The 19,640-nt window shown below is 48.5% G+C and overlaps 1 protein-coding gene across 4 annotated transcripts; it reads right to left on the reverse strand.

Moving 5' to 3' along the window:
• Nucleotides 1-4,505: 4,505 nt before the first annotated feature.
• On the reverse strand, nucleotides 4,506-19,494 carry GFOD2 (glucose-fructose oxidoreductase domain containing 2). 4 transcript variants are annotated; one of them, XM_055726493.1, is made up of 3 exons: nucleotides 19,337-19,494; nucleotides 13,584-13,927; nucleotides 4,506-6,760 (listed from the first exon to the last, which is right to left on the reverse strand). In XM_055726493.1, exons 2-3 carry the CDS (start codon nucleotides 13,840-13,842, stop codon nucleotides 5,862-5,864), a joined length of 1,158 nt encoding a protein of 385 aa, XP_055582468.1. In that variant the 5' UTR covers nucleotides 13,843-13,927; nucleotides 19,337-19,494; the 3' UTR covers nucleotides 4,506-5,861. The 4 variants fall into 4 exon arrangements, with proteins under 4 accessions (XP_055582468.1, XP_014141835.1, XP_027671910.1 ...); XM_014286360.3 differs by lacking the exons at nucleotides 13,584-13,927; nucleotides 19,337-19,494 and adding an exon at nucleotides 12,658-12,817; XM_027816109.2 differs by lacking the exons at nucleotides 13,584-13,927; nucleotides 19,337-19,494 and adding an exon at nucleotides 11,792-12,799.
• Between the last annotated feature and the right edge of the window lie 146 nt (nucleotides 19,495-19,640).

Here is a 19,640-nt window from a genome sequence, read left to right on the forward strand (position 1 = left end):
CATGGTGGCCACGAGCCTGGGCACATCCTTGCTCAGCTGTCTGCAGCCCTGGAGAGCCCAGACATCAAAGCTCTGGAGGTGAAGGTCGATGCTGTGTCGGATGTGGGAGTAGTGATGAGCACGGGCCTTGCTCCCAGGTGCCACAAGCACAGCACTTGCCCCTGTGCGAGAACAGGGGGCCCAGATGCGTGCCAAAATTTGGGGAGGGGAAAGGAACGGGAAAAGCTCCTTTCTGCAGAGGGTGGATATCCCTGGGGCAGGATCTGCTCCCCAGAAACAAAAAGCATGATGTTACTCCCAAGTCTTTCTGAAACTTGGAGTAAATGACCCCAAATAGTTATCTGTGAGTTTCTGGTTAAGCTGCATGAAATGGCAGCTGAGTAATTGCCAGCCAGCTCCTTGTAGAGCTATTTTCTGCCCTGGTGGGATGCTCAAGGGTGTTCCCAGCTGCTGTCTGGGGCCTGGTGGTGCCACTGTGGGTGAGGGGGTGGGGGCTCAAGGTGGCAGCCATTGCCCCGGGAGGGCCAGCAGGACTTGTGTGGCCACCTAGCCCTGCAGTTCCAGCCACTGCAGCAACACCGTTTCTCCCAGTCACCAGCCAGCCGGACTCACCTCCATGAACTTGGGGCCACATTGGGTGTAAAACCCTAAATCCGGGTGGTTACCAGTGGCCAGCAGAGGGTCCAAGCCACAATGACAGGGCCGTCCACACCAGGGCCCAAGGAAAGCAGGTGCAGGGACTGGCAGGACAGGAACATCGCTTGTCAGCGCTGTCCTCCATGTCTGCTGCAGTGGTCCAAGGATGGCCGAGGCGTCCGTGTCCATGCTGAGCTGTACGAGGAGGAGATGTCGAAGAGCAAAGAGCTCTTCCCGGAGCTGGCGGATCTCAGCTGTGTCGCGGCGCTGAAGGCCTGGATGCTAGCCTATGGTTTCAAACTCAGTAAGGCAAAGTAAGTCACCACGTCTCCTTTAGGAGCCGACGTGCGGCAGCACTGCCGGGCTCACTGTGTGAGGTCTGCGTCTGCCCTGGGTGGGCTGCGTTGCACAAAGGTGGAACAAGGTTGGGAAAAAGGGATGAGCATGGGATGGGAGTTATTAGTATTGAGGATTTCTGGCTGGATATCATTCTGATTTGGTTTTTATTTTGTTGAGAATCGAGGAGCTCAGTTTGTAGTAATGTTGAGAGCTGTTTGGAGTTTAAAAGAGCAGATAAACCGGAGAAGTGTGGGAAGGGAGAAGCCCAAAGAGCTGGGGGCTCACAGCAGAAAGGGAAACAGCACCTGTGGCAGTGAGTAGCCTGGAGCCATCCGTCAGCCACAGTCAGCAACCAGCAGCCACGTCCAAGTCCAGCCAGGGAGCTGAGCCAGCACGGACAGGGCAGGAGCAGCCAGGCGCCGGCCAGCCTCGGACACGGCTCCTGTGCCAGGGCATGGAGCACCCCCCACCGAGGTGCCGCAGGGCTCCGTGTCCCACTGCAGCCGGACCCTGAGCTGGCCATGCCCCGCAGCCCGTGTCTGTCCCACAGGGCCAACGTGCAAGTGCTCCTGTTGCGGCACCCTGATTTCCAGAGGGCGCGTCCCACCGCCAAGGGGCCGGGCAGCCTTGGAGGTGATGCTGGCCCCTCCACCAAGCAGCGGAAGGCAAGGCAGAAAACAAAACATGTCTCCAGAGAAGCCATGTCCCCGGACATGCCAGGTGAGCACCGCTGGTGGCTGAGCCACGCAAGCTGGGCTGGGCTGGCATGGTGTGTGTGCCTTAGCTGACTTGTCTCAGGAATGATGCTGGTCTGAGGCTGGATCCACAGTACAACAGGGTGGTCCCCAGCCCTTCTGCTTCTCCCAGACCTGGCAGCCTCCCCGCGGGTCAGGTGACAATGGGGGCTTTGCCATTAGTGAGTTTTCAGCTGGGCACTGTGGTTCCCAGGAAGGCTCGCCCTGGCTCTTCCCTCCAGCTGCTGTTCTGTCTCTGGGATGTGGCCGTGTATCCCTGACCTTTATCCTACCAGGCGGCCTCAGCTCAAAGGCACCGTTCCCCTCCTCACAGGGGTGCTGCTCTTCCTCTCCTCCCAGGGCTGCTGCAGCCCATGAGCAAAGCCCTGGCAGGGAAGGGGTTGTCAGCATCGGGCTCTTCTTGTACCTCTCCAGAACAACGGCGCCGCAAGCGACCCTCGTATATCAACTTCGACGTGCCAGAGCTGATGCACCCGTCAGCAGGAGAGGATGAAGTCCCAGAGCTGGCACAGCCAAGCCCTGCAACCCCTGGGGGAACAGCTGCTCCACAGCCAGAGGGTGAGCTCCAGCAAGGTTTACCCAGCCCCCATATTCCCCAGGCCTCATCCCGCCAGCGACCTGCAGGTCCCCATAGCTTGACCCCCAGAAACAAAGGCTTTGCCCTTGCCTGTGCAGGTTTTGTCACCTTATCGTGTTTCTTCTGCCCTTGCCCCCAGCTATTAGAGAAGCAGCTTGGATGTCTCTGGGTCACCATTTGCAGCAGCTCTGCCCTTAGGTTTTCTCTTGAAGCTCTTAGGTGGCCCAGCTGAACAGAGTAGGACCTTTTCCCCTAGGACTGCACTCTTCAGTTGTGACTCCTACAGTCCCCGGGTTCCAGAGCTCTTTTCCAAGACATGGTGGGCCAAAGCCACGGCCAGCCTGAGCTGGAGCTGGTGACAGGCCTGCTCCAAGCAGGAGGCCAGGCTGGAGACCCAGAGTGGCCATCCCGCCCATGGTGCTGGGACCTGACATCCTGCTGGTGCGAATACTCAGCCTGTCTCTGAGGAGCTGGCTGAACTGTTGATGCACTCACTCCCCTTGCAGACACCTGGGCCAGCAGCGCTCTGGAGATGCCAGCCCCAGAGGAAGGTGATGAATGCATGGAGATTGATATCGATAGGCTGTTTGCACAGGCAGATCACCTCATGACACTGCTCTTTCCTCAGGATGAATAGCCACGCAGCTTTCTGCTGCCCATTTGGCTACTGCCCAACCTGCAGGGTGGTGATCATCCCCTCACCCATACAAACAGCTGCGGGCTTACTGGTTTTCTTCCCTGGTTGCAGAAAACCAGATTTGCCTTGGGAAAAGAAAAAAAATAAAAGGGAGGGGGCGAGGGAAGAGCAATTTTTCATCGTAAAATAAAAGCTGTGTGTCACTTGGTCTTACAATGCATGTGTTGCCATTCCTTCCTCGTGTGTGAGAAGCAGGAAGATGGGGACCAGCTGCCGCAGATCACCCTGCGCAGGGGACGCAGGAGGGGATGGTGTGGCGCTGCCTTTCAGTCCAGCAGGCAGAGCCTGGTCAGTCCCCCTCTTGAGCAGCGCTAACCAGCCGGTGCTTCCACCACCTCTGCTAGACAGCCGGGGGTTGCGTGGGGGAGTCGAGGTTTCACAACAGGCACTGCCTCGCCCAAAGGACTGCTCCCTTGGCCACCATCCCCCTGCCGGTGCAGGCCAGCTGGAGGCTTAGCCAGCCTACAAGAGGCCCATTTCACCCCTCTGCACAATTCTGCAGTCACATCTCCACAGTCTTGGCACCCTCCTTCCTTTACTGGGATCACCTGGGGATGTTTGGTGCTTCCTTCTTGTGCAGAAGGAGCTGTACTTTAGGATTTTCTGCCTGGTACAGACACACTGACAAAGGCACAAAGGAAAGCTGCTAGTCCAAGGAGGACAGTTTCACAACACATCCAAAAGTGGCATGAAAGAAGCCAGAGCTGTTCTGTCTGAACACAGGCAGAAACTTCCAGGTGAGCTCAGGAGACATTCTCTCACCTGCTCCACACAGCACACAGGTTAGATGCCCAGAGCTGTCGCAGGAACACCCACCCTCCACCTGCAAAGGAAGGTTTGCAGAGATGCAGCTTTCACTGCTGCACCTGGGAACAGTGGACGCATCTCAAGCATTTGCTTCCTTCATCCAGCTCACAGCAGAGATGAGACCACACAGAGCACAGGAGCAGCCACGCTCCTGCCCTTTCAGACAGCATGTCAGCAGACTTCTCTCTGTTAAGAGTTCTAGCGCTTTGAAAGTAAATACCTGAAGGTAAATGCCCAATTTACACAGTAAGCAAAGAAAGTGGGCCCATCAATACTGCGAGGGCTTTGCTTCTTAGTTGGTCTTCCAGTAGTTTCTACAATGAGTCAGGCAGGAAAACAAAGAGCCTGCTAATCACAAAAGTTAACACTGTGAGTCCAAGGTAGGCAAGAGGATCTCCAAAACCAGCTATTCAGCAGCTGTAGTCGGAGGGAAAGAGCAAAGAGGTGGGAAATAGGTTTTCTGGTGGGTCTTTCCCTTGGTGATAAACAGATGACACTTGCTGAGATAGCACAGAGCTCTATCGCCAGGTATCACACAGCTTCTCCCACCCCCGAGCTACTCAGCTGGCAACAAAAGAGCACAAAAGTAGGGAAGGACCCCACAGGTCCTGAGCCCCAGCTGCAAGTCTCCTGTTCACACTTATGAAGATGGTTTTAGCTTGACCAGATCAAACACAAGCACGCAGCTGCATAATTTCCCTCAACAAACACAACATTTTATTTCTGTAGAAAACAAGTTCCTTTTCAGGAAGGACCAGCTTATGAAACAGCAGTTGGCATGTTAATATGTATAAATACACAGGGTTACAGTTTAGTGGGAAATACATTAAAAAAAACTTTCAAGTACACAAAATAAATGTAGTAAAACTGGACTCCTCCTTCCACATACCTGCCTCAGAGAGAAACGTTTCTCAGGTGGAAGGAACTTCCACCCACCATCTGCCAACCAATCTCTCCACTGGACACAAGCTGCAGGAGGGCACGAGGACGGGCAGGGCCAGAGGGTCAGTGTCCAGTGTTTGAGATTTAAGAGCTGACTGACCCATGACAGTTCAGTCCCCGTTCTCTCAACTATCAGGATGCATGTAGTGTGACAATCACCCCGCCAGCACGTTAAGAGAGCTGCCAGAGGTAGGAAACACCTCCTTACTTCCATGTTCAGGTCCCCAGAAGGTTAATGCTGTACAACTTCATTGCCCACGACACTGTGGGAATCCCGTGACCCTGGGAGGCACCTATGAACAGTCCCAGAAACGGGAACGTGGCCCCGCAGTCACAGCACTGGTGCTGCCGGGCAGTAAACACAACCGACGGACACAGAGCTTAGAGAAAAAACCTGCTGGGTGCAGGCAGCTTCTGGAGTAGAGGGAATAATGCCTACAGATATAAAAGAATAGCACAAATCATCACAGACTTCCTGAAGATTTTCCTGCCAAGACACTGTCAACAGAATTCATAGCATCATTTAAATAAAACACCAGTTTAAATGACTTTGAAAGACATTTGCCACGTGCAGGAAGCCAAAAGGCTGACCCTTATGTTACAAACTTTAATCCATTCCTTTTACTTATTGTCCTATAGGAGTTTAGAGACCTGTTACATCACTAAACTCTTTTATAAATTTTTACAGAGTAAAACTTAATCAGTCTCCAAGAGAGAAGGAAAAGGCATCTGAACAACAGATACTCCCTGATCTTGTTCTACGTGCTCTCATGTTAAAATTGTTAAAATAAGCAACCTGTGCAACAAGGGTTGTGTCCCATTTCCAAGCCATGCAATGGCAGAGCTCCCATGCTTCACTTCAGCTACTGCAAGTGCAAAGGGCAATTCAAGTTTTCCTACCAGTCTCCAAGACAAAAATTAAATGTTTGCAAAACCAGAAACATTTAAACAAATCAGAACAGTTTCTATCAGAACATGGCATGTTACATGTTTAAAAAACCCAAGAAACCAAGGCTATTAAATAAGAATCTACGTATCTTAAAAATGGAGGTTTTTTTTACATTACAGCCAGAAGTGTTAATTGCCCTATCTTCCAAAACAGGAGTGTTCATAAGTTATTTCTCTGAAGCGCCTCACAGAGGTTTTGATTGGCATCTGGTTCCTCAGTCATCACCTCCACAGCCTCCCACTCCCCTGACCTGCTGGATTTCTTGATGGCCTCTACTACACTTTGCATGTACAGACCATCTTCAAAAGAGGCTGCCATAGAAACAGGTTTATGATCCCATGTCCGACGGTCTTCCTGGTCTTGGAAAGACTGCCGCAGTGCTTGCACCATGTATACCATTCCTTTTAGGTAAAGCAGCGGGATGTCTTTAAACCCCTTATCCAAAAGGCCCTTGTTGACAGTCAGAGAGTCTGTAAACAGTAGTTCTTCCTGGAGCGCAGTGTTCTTCTGCCCATACAAGTCCGTGCCACGAGCTATGAGGCGCCCAGCAGACCCAACAATCATGACTTCGTGGATGAACGATCCAGGCATGTTGAAGTTGAGAGTCACAGTGCAACAGACACCCTCGCTCATTAGCATCTGGAAAAAGCAGAAGTCATCACTAGTGACATGGCGGATCCCGCTTATCGCTGTGTTCTGCTTCACAAAAGTCTTGAGCAAACCATGGACCTTCTCCGCTCTCCTGCTGATGAGGTGAGTTAAGAGATCGATAATGTAGGTTCCCATCGTATGCAGACCACCTCCTCCCATCAGCTCATCACAGATCCAGTTGTACTTGTGACTGAGCAAGCTTCCCCCATAAACTCGTACGTCACAGATCATCACGCTGCCCACATAGTGCTCCTCTATCAACTGCTTCATCTTCACAAAGGCGGGCAAAAAACGGAGAACATTGCCAACAATGCTCATCAGCTTGGGGTAATACCTGGCAGCTGTGACCATCCTGAAGGCATCCACAGAGGTAGCAGCTTTCTCACAGATCACGTTCTTCCCTATTCCTGCAGCACAAATGGGGAAGAAAAAAAAATAGCACACACAAGCAAAACATGCTCAGATGTCCCAAAGGTTGTCGAGAAGTGATGTTTTTAAAAGTCAGGCTTTCCTGCTGCAATTTCAAAGGCAAAGGTCTGGGAACTAAAATAGGAATGCCAAGTGCAGCAAGGCTCAAAGCTGCTTCCAAGATGTTCCGGTTGCAGAGCTGACAAACTCCCACAGAGAGAGGCTCCAAATAAAGACAGGATTTTTTACATCATGAAAGATAACTGGCCAAATGGCATCACGTGGCATCAAAACAAGACACAATTTGCATGTTGTAGCTATAAAATTATTTGAATGCCTGTACTGCCAGAGGAAAAAAACATCATGTACCCTGCAGGGAAGAGGTGAGCGAAGGGGACATCTGATTTACGCTTTGCATTTCACCATCACTGAGAATTTCATTATTTTAAATGGGACATAGAAGATACTTAGTGGTCTGTGTACAGAATACCAAAGCATTATTTCTAATTCTTGTTAAGTGGATTGTTTTAAAAGCATTGCTGATTGGAAAGCAAAATTTTGGTCTGCACATACAGCTGACTCGTACAATTAGACTACAAAGGTGATAAAGAGTTACACAGATGAGAGCTGCGCTCACAAGCTGACCTACTGCGCTTTTATTCCTACTGATGCACTTTATATTGTGCTCAGCCTGAATCAATGTGGGCAGTCAGTAACTCGTATTTTAACTTTAAAGCAGAAAGAAAGTAATATAAAAGAGCATCCCAGTGCAAGCTTCAACCAAAATCCTACGTTTTATGTTTTGTTGGTATTTCCTCTTCCTCTGCCATCTTCCCTTTTCTCACGACACAGCTTTAATTTTCCATATACATCTGACATGACCGATAAAACTTACCTATATATTTTTCAATGTAACAATCAGGGGCATACCTACAGGTCTCCAGATGTTAACTGGTGATGTCAGACCTGAAAGGTCAGTCACGTCACACCAGTTTCTGCCTAAGAACTGTGGGAATTGCTGCACACAGTGGTAGGCACCCCTCTGAAAGCTGCTTCTTACCCAGCAGCAGACTGCGCTCCCTGCTCCTTTAATTGACTCCCCGATGAAAAGATACCAGCACAAGCACTTAAATCAGTCTCTCGAAGGAGAGGGGAAGCCAGATCCCCCGCTGCAGTTCTTGCTCTTGGCGCTCCACCTCCTGGCTGCACTGAGCAAGCCTTTCAGGAACCCTCCCAGTGGGACAGGGGCCAGCGAGCTCCAGTGACAGTGCTGTGCCCAGCTCAGCCAGGGGACAACTACGGCTAGAGAAAACTCACAGCCTACATTTCCAATACACACAAGCAAAATCCAGTCAGAAAACGACAAGACTGCAGTTTTTAGCGGCCTCTTCCAAAGATACCCCCTAAACTGGTGCGAGTCAACAGAGGCTTTAATGAACAGAGGGTAAGGTCAAACTCCCTGGGGACACCCTGGCTGCCTAGTGGTAGCCCCTGTTCCAGGGACCATTTCCAACTCCCTCGTCCCCAGTCTCTGCTGCTGAGATTGGCACAACACTGTTCAATGTTGTGCAGGGCCAGCTGAAGCATCTTGAGATGCTTTGGTGCCCTGTTTATCAGCCTCCTTGTTTAAATGCACTTACCTCAAGCCAGGTTACATTACAATACAAACAAAAACCAAAAGTACCTTCACAGCATCCTAAGCAGATATCCAGTTCTCAAAGTTTGTGAAAAATAAAAGCAACTCTCAACCCGTGTACGCGCAGGGTACAGCTCAGCAGTCAGCGCTCTGCTGGTGCCGCTCCCCTCCTTGCACAACCCCACCGTCCTCCACCACGTATTTGGCGGTACAGGACCTGGCTCAGGGTACAAACCCAACACAGAAATATTCATTCATCTTGGCTCTTTTTCTGGCAGGTTATTGCCCCAAGCTGGCTCTTCAGGGAGCCCGATAGTGTCCACACAAAAGGGGCTGCGTCCCTGCAGCAGGGGACTGGGAACAGAGAGGGCTGAGCCAAAGGTGACCACCCCTGCCACCCAGGGACAGCTGTTGCAGCCTGGTTTGTCACAGCAGGCTGCCCTTGCCTGCCACGCAGCCTCATGTCAGCACTGCGCTCCTTTTGCCAGTGCAGGCTGAGCCACCTGAAGAGCTGAAGCTGACTGATGCCTTTCTTTGGGATGGCAGTCGGCGCAGCGCTCTAACAGCTCAGCACACGCTGCCAAGCGCTGGGGTGCCAGGATGGAGAGCTGACCACACCAGAAAGTCTCTGGGATAACCCTGCTGCTGCCCTCAGTGGGACATCCCCCCAGCTGCCCCAGGCTCACAGAGACGGCCGTGCAGCAAGGACAAGGGCCAAGTCGGAAATGGCTACAAGGTCCCTTGCTGATGTGATGGCCATGTCTTCCGTCTTCTGAGGCAGAGCAACTTAAAACCCTTGTCTTGTTACTATTATTTTGATAATGAATAACCTGAACTTTTAACCGTATTGTTTTCTTAGATCACTCCTACAAAATTTTCTGTTGAGGTCCTCACCAGCTAGGAGACATGAGAATTACCATGTGGCTCTGGTGTTCCTCAGAGTCCTCTGTGAGCCAGTTCAGCTCACCAGCTGAGCTCAGTTTAGGAAAGGAAGCTTTTTCTTTCCAAGCAGGCAGGTTAAATCAGCTCACAGATGACTAAGCCCTACAGAAGGCACTACACACCTGGAAGGAAGGATGTGGAGCTGGGATTCCCCACCTCGGAGGTAGTGACAGCAGCTCCAGGCTGTCCTAACAACATGCCTCATGGTCTTCTCTGTGCACACCTCAGAATGAACCCTGTCTGCAGGGAGCACATCAGCATCTGCAGACCAGTGCTCCACTTAAGTCCTTCTATCTACTGCTATTCAACTGGTTGTTGCACTAAGAGGGAGTGAAAAAAGGAGTAAGAGGTCACCATTGCCAGCAGTCCTTAAACAAACCTAATCTACTCCCTGTGCTCAGGGACAAAAGTACCTGCTAGGATCCAAGAATTCTCAAACCAATTCCTGATTTAGTAAATAAACTGAACATTTAAACAGAAGTCTTTTGACTCTCATTAATGTAATACAGCCAAATCATAGCTTCACTTAATGAAATGCCAGATTTAAAGCATGTTTGCATCCTATGGAAGTAATAAAAAAAAAAAACAGGTGGAGTTGAGACTTATTGGACAGCAGAAAAAAAAAAATTCTCCCAAAGGAATTTTACATCTCTAGTCAGATCCACACTGTCCATCAGCACTGAGGCATCAGCTTCCCCTGCAGCTGCTTAGCCATGCCACATCCAAAACTTGCCATACGTTAAGTATTTTACAGCCCTGGTTAGTAAAATGCAAGCACAGAAGACTCACTGCTTTCTCATGCTACCTGGTGGATGCTGCTCAGAGCCATCACAGGTGCTGCGGAGGGACACAGGCCCCGGCAACTGCTAGGACCCCCCAGCCCACTCCTCCCTCCTGGCAGGGAAGGTGCCAGCACGGGCCGGAGGGAGGAGAAGAGACCCTGCAACCCACCAGGGCCTTAGGAGGGGGACTGTTCATGAAAAGATGGGAGCAGCACAGCCCAGACCTTGAAGAGCTGGCTCTCTCTGCAATCAACATGCACGTGAGCCAGGGTGTCCTCTATGCCTCAGGCTGGGTACAAACCACGTACGTGGTAAATATGTCCCACATAAGTATGGCCATTGAACTGAAGCCCCAGATCTTTACTCCCCTGAATAACGTCAGATACCTGAGATAGCGCCTAGGAAGGTGTACAACTGGCCGCTGTTGAAGCATATCAGACCGTTGCTCTGTCCACCATAAGAAGTTGGGAATGTCTGAGGAGTCTCCCTGAATAACCGGCTGTTTTGGATGTAGTTGGCTTTGGGAGCCTCACAGTGAATGAAGACTCATTCCAAAACACACTCCATCTCATTTCTTGTTTGCCTGTGGTTTGAAAAGACCTCCATGCTACTTTTTACAGAGACAGGAAGCACAGTATGCAAAGAGCAGCCACAGCACGCTTGTTCATCCTGTTTCAAGAACAGGAAATCTGGATTTGTCACAACACAAAGCAGTGACAGTGACCTTTCTGACTCCTTCCTTCATAATTAACATATACATGCTACAGTTTTTAGGGACTCCACAAAATCAGGAGGCCAAACAATCTATGTTGCAAAGATGCCTTAAATGATGTAGTCAACCACCATGAACCAAGAGAGACAAGTAAAAGGTTCCTCTGTAGCCATTCCACAAACCATCCATTTGATGGCTGGGCTCAGTACACGCAGCAGCATTATCTTTAGCATCCCGAAAGAAATTTTACTCCGAGGACTTCTCATGCTCTGCCTCGCTGAACTTCACCTCATGCACAAACATCTCATACTTTACATTCCACTCCAGTTGGTAACTCCACTCTGTGCTCACCTAATGCAAAGGTGGATGCATTTTAACTGTGGGACATGAACCACAACACAGACATTTTGTGAAATTAATTTAGTTGCTCTGAGATCAAAAGCAGCACAAGTTTCAGGATAGCTTCTTGCTTTGCCTGTTGTGGAGATAAACCATAAGATTACACTTATTTTAATTTGAATTATCCTCTGGGCTTTGATCTGTTATGTCTGGTTCATGAACTCAATCCAGTGCTACTGCTTTGTCCCCATCATGACAAAGTTGCACCTAGGCTTGTTTATGGATGTCTGTCAGTAAAACTTGGGCAAGGAAATTGCACTGCCTAGAAAAACTGGGTGTCTCTCGCTTCTCTCTGCCAGAAATAAAAATTTAAGCTCATTTTTAAAGTATAAAACACATATACAAATAAGTAAAAGTGTAAGCACTTTAAAACCAACCAACCCCAACAAAGCAAAACACACAAGACCATTATCACTGCACCACATCTTTTCTTCAACCCAATCTCTCTGCCAGTAACCACCAATTATATACAATTCACAGTCAATAACTCTCCAATTATAAACATCCCTGTATCAATCTGAACTTTCAGAGAAAATTTACTTGCCATCTTTGGCCCTACCCTGACTTTGTGTTCCTTCAGAAGGCTCAACGACAGCAAGCCATCCAGCACTGGCTTAAAACATGTCACGACATACTTGGTAGCGGATCTGTAAATACCATTGCGACAAACCTAGAAAGCTGAAAGACAAAGTCAGTACCACAGTGGGTCGGAGATGCTTATATCAGTTTGCAGATCAGAACGTTTCAAGACAGACAGATGTGAAGAATAAACCACCTTTTGCTGTTTCATCCATTCATTTCCCTACCTTTTTCAGCTTTCCGCTTATCTATACTTGCAGTCAAGCATACATATTGCCTCTCCACTTCTGCACCACCTTTATCCCCCTTTCCTCCTCTGGATAACACCATCTTGCAGGTTCTCAGCATTTGAAGAAAGAATCTCAATCCATTTCAGTTAATAACTTGCCAGAAAAGGTTCAGTTCTCTCCTTTTAGCCCACTTCACCACCAAAAAACCATGAGAACTAGTGAAACACTTATTACTTAACAAGCATTTAAAAGGACTTTTAGCATATTTAAAGAGATTAATTCTAACTTACAGTTCAAATATTAAAAAATTAGAATACCTTAATTTCAAAAGGACAGTACTCTCAAGGTAAACAGATTTAACAATGTAAAAAAGAGGGAGTGGGGGGGAGAAGCCCGAAATCTCCCTCTGCACATCTAAGTGGCACTGCAAATGTTTGTGCAGGAAGTTGTTTACTTCCAAATCAAATTACTGTAGAAGGAAGAGGCCAAGAGCAACAAACCACCCTGGTTTGTTTGATATATTACCCAGCCTGAAATTAACTCATGTGGATCTCCTGTAAACACAGTAAGACTATCACACTTGTTATTTACAAAATAGACGCAAACTCACACCCACCCTGTACTATGTGAGAGGACATTTAACACTACAAAGTCACATGCTGGAGAATTAAGAAATGTCAGGATGCCCAGGCAGCTGGCTCCCATCTCCCTGCCCAACCAGTCTGGGATGTCGTGCCTTTTGTCTCAGAACCTTCAACCCAGCCCATCTTGCTGGATTCCTCCTGCTGTCTCCAACATCTGCCCTCCTGCATCAGGTGGAAGGACTTCTCCAGCCAGTCTGCACCCAGGATCATACCAGCCTGCTACGGACACAGATGTCCAAAGAGAGCTCCAGGTGGTGGCCAGGGTCACAGCACTTCGGCTGAAAACAGCACCTGCAGAGAATTTAGGTCCTAACTCACAAGATTCTGCCGAGTGCATGCAAACATTTTTTCAAAGGCTTCTAACAGTCAAGTTTGTTTTTATTTGTGGGGAAAACAGAAAGCAGAGCTGATCAACCCCCCACCCCAGGCAAATCTTGGTTTCTTATTGAAGAACATGGGAAGATTTGAAATGAATTAAACAACTTAGGTTGTTTGGGGTTTTGGGGGGCTTTGTCACTGTTGATTTTTTGGTTGGTTTTTTGTTTTTGGTTTTTTTTTTTTTTTTATATGGGCATAAAAACATTTTACCCCCTTATCTCTGAAACAGCTTGTTTTTATTAAAACCTCCCCACCACCATAATTTCAGTCTGGAGAAGACATGAGATATTTTAGCCCAATTTGTTCAGGATTTGCAAAGCTGTAAGCAATTATAAACAGTATTTTTTTAAAAAAAATAATCTAGGTAACCTCTCTTGCAGATGGTGCTACCAATTCCACAAAACCTTTAGCACTACATCTGCATGTTGGTGCAACCAGAATTGTACTGGGGTACTGGCTTCAAATGTCAATCTGCCAACAAGCTATGGATTTTTGGTCCCACTCCAAAGAAAAAAGGTACCTAGAGCCTTCACAGCAATTTGCCGAGTTAGTGGTGGAGGGATATTGATGCAAACCAAATCCACGTCCTGGTGCAGCAAGACATCATCAGTCCGACTTGTGTGGAAGGAGATGTTCATTTCCTCTGCCAGCTGTTTGGCTTCCTCATCAGTCTTCCCCCAAAGCGCTTCAATGGAGAAGCCTTCTGCTCTCAGCAAGGGTACCAGTACCCGGGCGGTGCTGCCAGTGCCAAACACACCCACTCCAGGAAGCATTTTCATTCTGCATTCATTCAAGCATCAGGGTCTACATGTAGGCATTCAATAAGATGTTCGGCTCCTCAGCTTTCTGTTCCATCCACAGTTCCTAAAACATGAAAAGTTACAAATCAGTATCAACAAAAGGTGTATTTTGATATCAAACACATCTAGCCTGAACGCTAGCTTCTATCCTTCAAAACGGCATTCAAAATTTTCAAAGATCCTAATGAAAAATCCAACCCCCCCCCAAAGGGACAAGTCTAACATTCCTTTCAGAACAATTGCAAGAAAGTAGCTTGACAAAGTCACGAGCATCTCCTGAGCTTCCAAACTCAGGACACACATACAGAAAAACACACACACACTGGGACAAACCAGAGGCAGCAAGGCACAAACTGGGAGCGACAGGAAATCTCAAGAGGACATGACAGAGAGTCTATCGCACCAGCAGTAAAAGCAGAGCTGCTGTAGTTGTGATGATGTAAGTCTCTAAATGAGATAAAGGCTTGTGAGATCAGGTAATATCTTTTACTAGACCGACTAAAATAACTGGAAATAATAGGCAAGCTTTTGGACACGTAAATCTTTCTTACAAATTAAATACACAAACTGAAACCAACTACTTGAAGCTTAGTAATTTTATGGCAAACAGTGAAGCTGCTCCAGAGAGCATCAAGAAAATATGTCCTGTGGGGAAAGCCTGGATTCACTGAGCTTGTTTAGCCTGGGGAGGAGAAGGCTACAAGGAGAGATGATGTCAGTGTTTAAATACATAGAAAACCGCTTTCAGAAAGGAAAAGGGCACTCCTCTGTGTCCACTATGGCTAGTCAAAAGTTTTACTTAGGACAGTTAAAAATACCTCCTTCTGCCCATGGCATTTAATCTCCAGGAATGCAGGAGTTTGCACAGAATTATACTCCCTAGACAAAAACATTTGTTTAAGTCACACTACTTTTGTTAAGTATTTCCTGGTAAATTAATCCCTTCGGATCCCTACTTGCCAGTTTGTCTTGGAACTGCTTCTGGCCACAAATGGCTAAACTGCCTTTAGCATTCACCTTAATGCCAGCTTCAAGGAGAGATGTCAGAAGTCTCCTCAACCTGTGGCACCCCAGCAACTTACAATCTGGCTTTTGTTCTGTGCCTTTTTGAATTCTTATCTACCACACCCACTACTGACCCTTTTTGAATTTTTAATTTTTTTTAAGAAGAAAGTTTTCTTCTTAAAATTCAGTTTTCTTTAGAAGTTTATAAGACCACGTTTAAAGAGAGAACTGGCACCAATACCAGATCAATACCTTGGGGAAAAAAGTCCCACAAGCAACAAGAACCACCATCTGTTTGAAAGGAGACAGTTACTCATCTCCCCATCCTAAAATACTCCTGCTGTTACAATGTGTGAAAGCAAATCCTGACACAGCACTGGGAAGTAAGTATCAGCATGAAAGTCAAACTACCCACAGTGCAAATGCCTTCTGTGTAATCAGCAGGTTTTTTTAGTCTAGGGGTGCTTAGACTGACCAGCATAACAAAACTGCAACCCTGACTGACCTTCTAGGTATTTTTGTAGTAGACACTAAACTAGGGAAATGGCAGCACTTGTGAATATTTATTTTGCAAAACACACAAATGCTTACAGATGCTATAAAACACCTTAGGAAATATTTACCGAATTAATTCAGTATGTTTTTTCATTATTCTATGTGATGTTAGGTTTGCAGCGATACAGTCATTGCCTTTCTTTATCAGGACAAACAAAGTTAATTTGAATTAACTTTTTATCCAACGTTTACCAGAACAATCCAATAACGATGGTATTAAAAGAATCTTGGAAAATATTTACTATTCTACATAAAAGGGTAATTTATTGGCAGGAAGGATGGCTTGTATTCAAGGCTTGCTTTCTGTAGGTGATGCAAACAAAAATAAAATCTTGCAACCGATGGACAGTAAGTGTAACTGTTGAAGTCCCCACACATCCGTATCTGGCAGTTTATAGGCTGCAGTAAGAAAAAATGCTTGCACTAAAAAGAGCATCGTCTTCTTCTGAAGAGACACAAACTAAGCAAGATGGAATAGAGACAAGGTGTGTGCCTGCTTGCACCAGATTGCACAGATGTGCTCAACAACATCAAAATTACACATGACAAAAATTCAGAAAAGCTTGAATCCTTTGAAAATGCTAGTACGAGCACACTGTAGCACATGCAGAGGGGGACTTCTGCTACGCAAATAAGCTGATTTCTGTAACACTTGCTCATTTTAAGTTTTACTTTCTTCTGTTTCCTATCCAACTTCCTCTTAAAAACCCCACTCAGGAGGAATTATTTTTAGCCTCACTTATTCCCAAAACACAAGGTGTTGCCACAACCCACAAAAGCTAGTGATTTACTGCCATGGAGACCAACTCCTGATGATACAGGACCTTAAGGGCACCAGCTTGCTACTACCACAACAAATCAAGTAGCCAACCCATCCTCAGTAACTGCTCATAGCAAAGCAGCCACACTCTCAGGATATGAAGATGTGGCTTGCACAGTTATGTGGCCCAGCAGGGCTCAAGAACCTACAAACACTGCAGCCAGCAGGCCCTGCAGAGTGGCGCTGCCCAGAGGGCATGTTTCTCTCCCCTCACCCGAGGGCCACCCACAGTCCCTTATTCCCTCTCCAGTCTTTCACCAACTGGGAAGTCCTGGTTTCTCAGGACAGTCACAGTGGGACGGATGGGGGTGTTGAAGGGCAGTGAAAACAGTTGTTGCACAGGGCAAGTCACAGAGTGTATGTGGTGCAAGCAGAACTAGAGTAAATGCTGAAAGAGCTGTTGATGGGAGGTTGAACAAGAGCTTTTGAAAAGGGGTACACAGTGGTATCCCACCCTCCCGCACATAGACCTTGCAGATGCACTCAAGTGCTGGTAGAGGAGACGTCCCAGTGTAGGCCACCTCGAGGAAGCAATCTAAAAACCCAGTTATCAGAACGAGGCCACAGCTGAGGAAAGAGGCAGCTGTAATTAACAGTCTACAAAGAACTAACAGAGACCTCAAAAGAACAGCACTGTGCCACCATGGAAGCCCCCAGAGCACCGTTCTCTGGAGCTCTACATGCATTTCTGATACTTCTCATCTGAGGGCAGACAGGAAAGTAGAGCTGGAAGTGATGCAGACAAAGGCGATCAAAAGCATACAACATCTTCTACACAAGGAAGACCTAAGCAAACAAAGATTCCCAAGTTTGGAAAAGACATCACAGAAGATAATAAAGTGAGAAGTGGCTTAGGATGGAGAAAAAACAATTTTTCACTGTGTCTCACAATACAAGAGCAAATCAAATGGTGCCCAGAGAAGGCAGGATCAAAACAATCTGAAGGTGGTGGTTCTTGCATCAGACTGGTAAACTGAAATGCCTTGCCACAGGACACGACATTAGCCACTTACAAGGAGTCAAAAGGGAAACTATACACGTTCAAGGAATCTACTGAGGGTCGCCAAATACGCAGAAGTCTCATCTAGCATGACAAGTAGCTGAGCTTAAAAACTAGCAAAAACTCCATCCAGCAGAGCATGGAAATAGCTCAGAGATAGAAACATCTGAAACTGTGACCAACACCAGCTAAAAATCAGGTACAATTTCTACATGTTTACTCTAGGATCCAGCAAGCCTCAAACCTTCAAACAATCCTCACTGAATTAGTTGAGTAAACCATGAAAAGCCTTCCATAAACCAATCTTTCAGAAATTAAAATCCTCATGCATTGATATCTCTGGTGATCAAACACTGGAATGAACACTTTCCTGAGGACCCTTCCACAGAAACAAAAGGCAGGGCTTTTACCTGGAGGTGAAAAACAGACCAAAAGAGGTGTCTTGGGCATCAGGAGATACAAATCAATCTCCTTTTTAAGAGAGGTGAAATAATCAATGCCTGCAATGCCATTCTGAACTTAAATTTCCAAATAGAAGCATTTAAAGCTCTTTAATCTTGTTGCTAGCTGCCATTACTTTCAGTGGCCACAAAACATTTCCATTCTTGCTGAATTTCATGGCGAGTCTGAAGTTCCATCTTACAGTCACAGAACAGAGCTGTTTGAGTCTTTTGGTAGACGTAGCAACAGGCATTTATGGGACCTAAAGCAATGAAAAACCTGATGATTCCTACAAGATCTATTTGCATTCCACAATGAAGCAGCCAGGGAGTTCAGATAGCATAACCCTCAAAAACTAGATAGTACAGCCAAGGACTACAGAGGCCCAAAATCATTGTGGACCATTACAGACGGCAAAACATAGTGAAAGAGTAACACCAGCTCTGCAGAAGGAGAAAGCAATTCATGCTTCTCCAACTCATCCTAAAAGGCTCCATTTTGGTTCCCAGAAACGTGAGGCGTATGGAAGAAGAGCACACCAGCAACAGGGGCACTGTCCTCATCCAGTTGGTCATTGCTACTGAGTTTGAAAAGAAAACAAATACAAATAACAAGGGCTGTACAAGTAATAAAAGTTGTTACTGGTTGCAACATCCTCACGGATCTTTGGGACGCATGAGAATCTTTGACAAAACCTACACAGGCACTACTCAGATTGTCACTCTGCAGAAGGACTTATACCTGTGACATAACACACTGCAGAGACCTCCTGTGAAAAGAGATGCAGCCTCAGAACTGTCAGTTCTACAACGACCCCAGCAGAGGTGACAGAAACGCTGATGCAGGCCGTAGGCATCACTCCAAAAGCCAGCAAGGTCTCTTCTGCCAGCATGAACAGAGCTGAGGGAACTTTACCCAACCGACCTGAGAAGCTGGAGGTCACCTCCCACGCGAGGTCATTTCTTCCTGCCAAACCATTCATCGAGCCTTCTGGCACACAGCTACCTCTGCTCTGCAGGTAATGCTTCGCATGCACGTTGCTCGTGTGTTGAAGTCAGAGATTGACGCGCTTTCTTTACTAAATGTGCTTTTATTTTAATTCAGTGCAGGCAGGTTGTGTGACAATCCACGAGTCCAAAGCCCTGAGGAACCGTCACCACGCCTCAGGCCACCGCCACCTTCGCTCCATCCTTCCCGGTCGAGACCCACAACGGCAACGGCCCCTTTGGCACGCCGAGCACCACCCAGCTCAGCGGCGGCGGCAGCTGGAAAACCGTGGAAGCCAGACCGGCCCTCACGCCACCCCCGGGGTCGCCTCTAGCACGGCCCGGGGGGGCTCCTCGGTGGCCGGGCGCGCGGGGCTCGGGCTCTGTGTGCGCGGGACCCTCACGGCCGGGCCTCACCTCACCTCACCGGGCTGGACCGCGCAGGCCCCGCCCCGCCGCGCCGCACCGGGCAGCCTCCATCGCACCTCGGGAGGCCGCACCGGGCAGGCCCCGCTCGCCTCACCCCAGGGCGCCAGTCTGCACGGAGGGAGTCCCGCCGAGACCACCCAGGCCCCTCCCGGCCCTGCGCCCCTGAGAGGGCCGCGGCCTCCGCGACGCTAAGCGGCCCCGCGGGAGGCCCCGAGGAGCGCCTCGAGCTGCCCTTACCTGCCGCCGGCCGGCGGAGGGAGCCGCCACCGCCCCGCCTCACCCCCCGCGCATCCTCCCGCCAGCCGCGCTCCCGCGGCGGCCGCTCGCTCCCGGCCGACGCAGGCGCAAGGGCGGCGGCTCCGAAAATGGCGGCGCCCGCAGCGGCTTCTCCGGCCGTGTGGAGCGCGGCCTATCCCGCCGCTGAGCGGGGCGGGGGGCGGGCCTTCGGCCGACGGACAGCGCCAACAGCCAATAGGAGACCAGCATGGCGCTTCGTCATCTCACGATGCGCTCCCCGGAGGGTCCGCTGGGCGGGCGCGGC

Source organism: Falco cherrug, chromosome 14 (genome assembly GCF_023634085.1).
Source record: "Falco cherrug isolate bFalChe1 chromosome 14, bFalChe1.pri, whole genome shotgun sequence".
In the NCBI taxonomy this organism is placed as follows: domain Eukaryota; kingdom Metazoa; phylum Chordata; class Aves; order Falconiformes; family Falconidae; genus Falco; species Falco cherrug.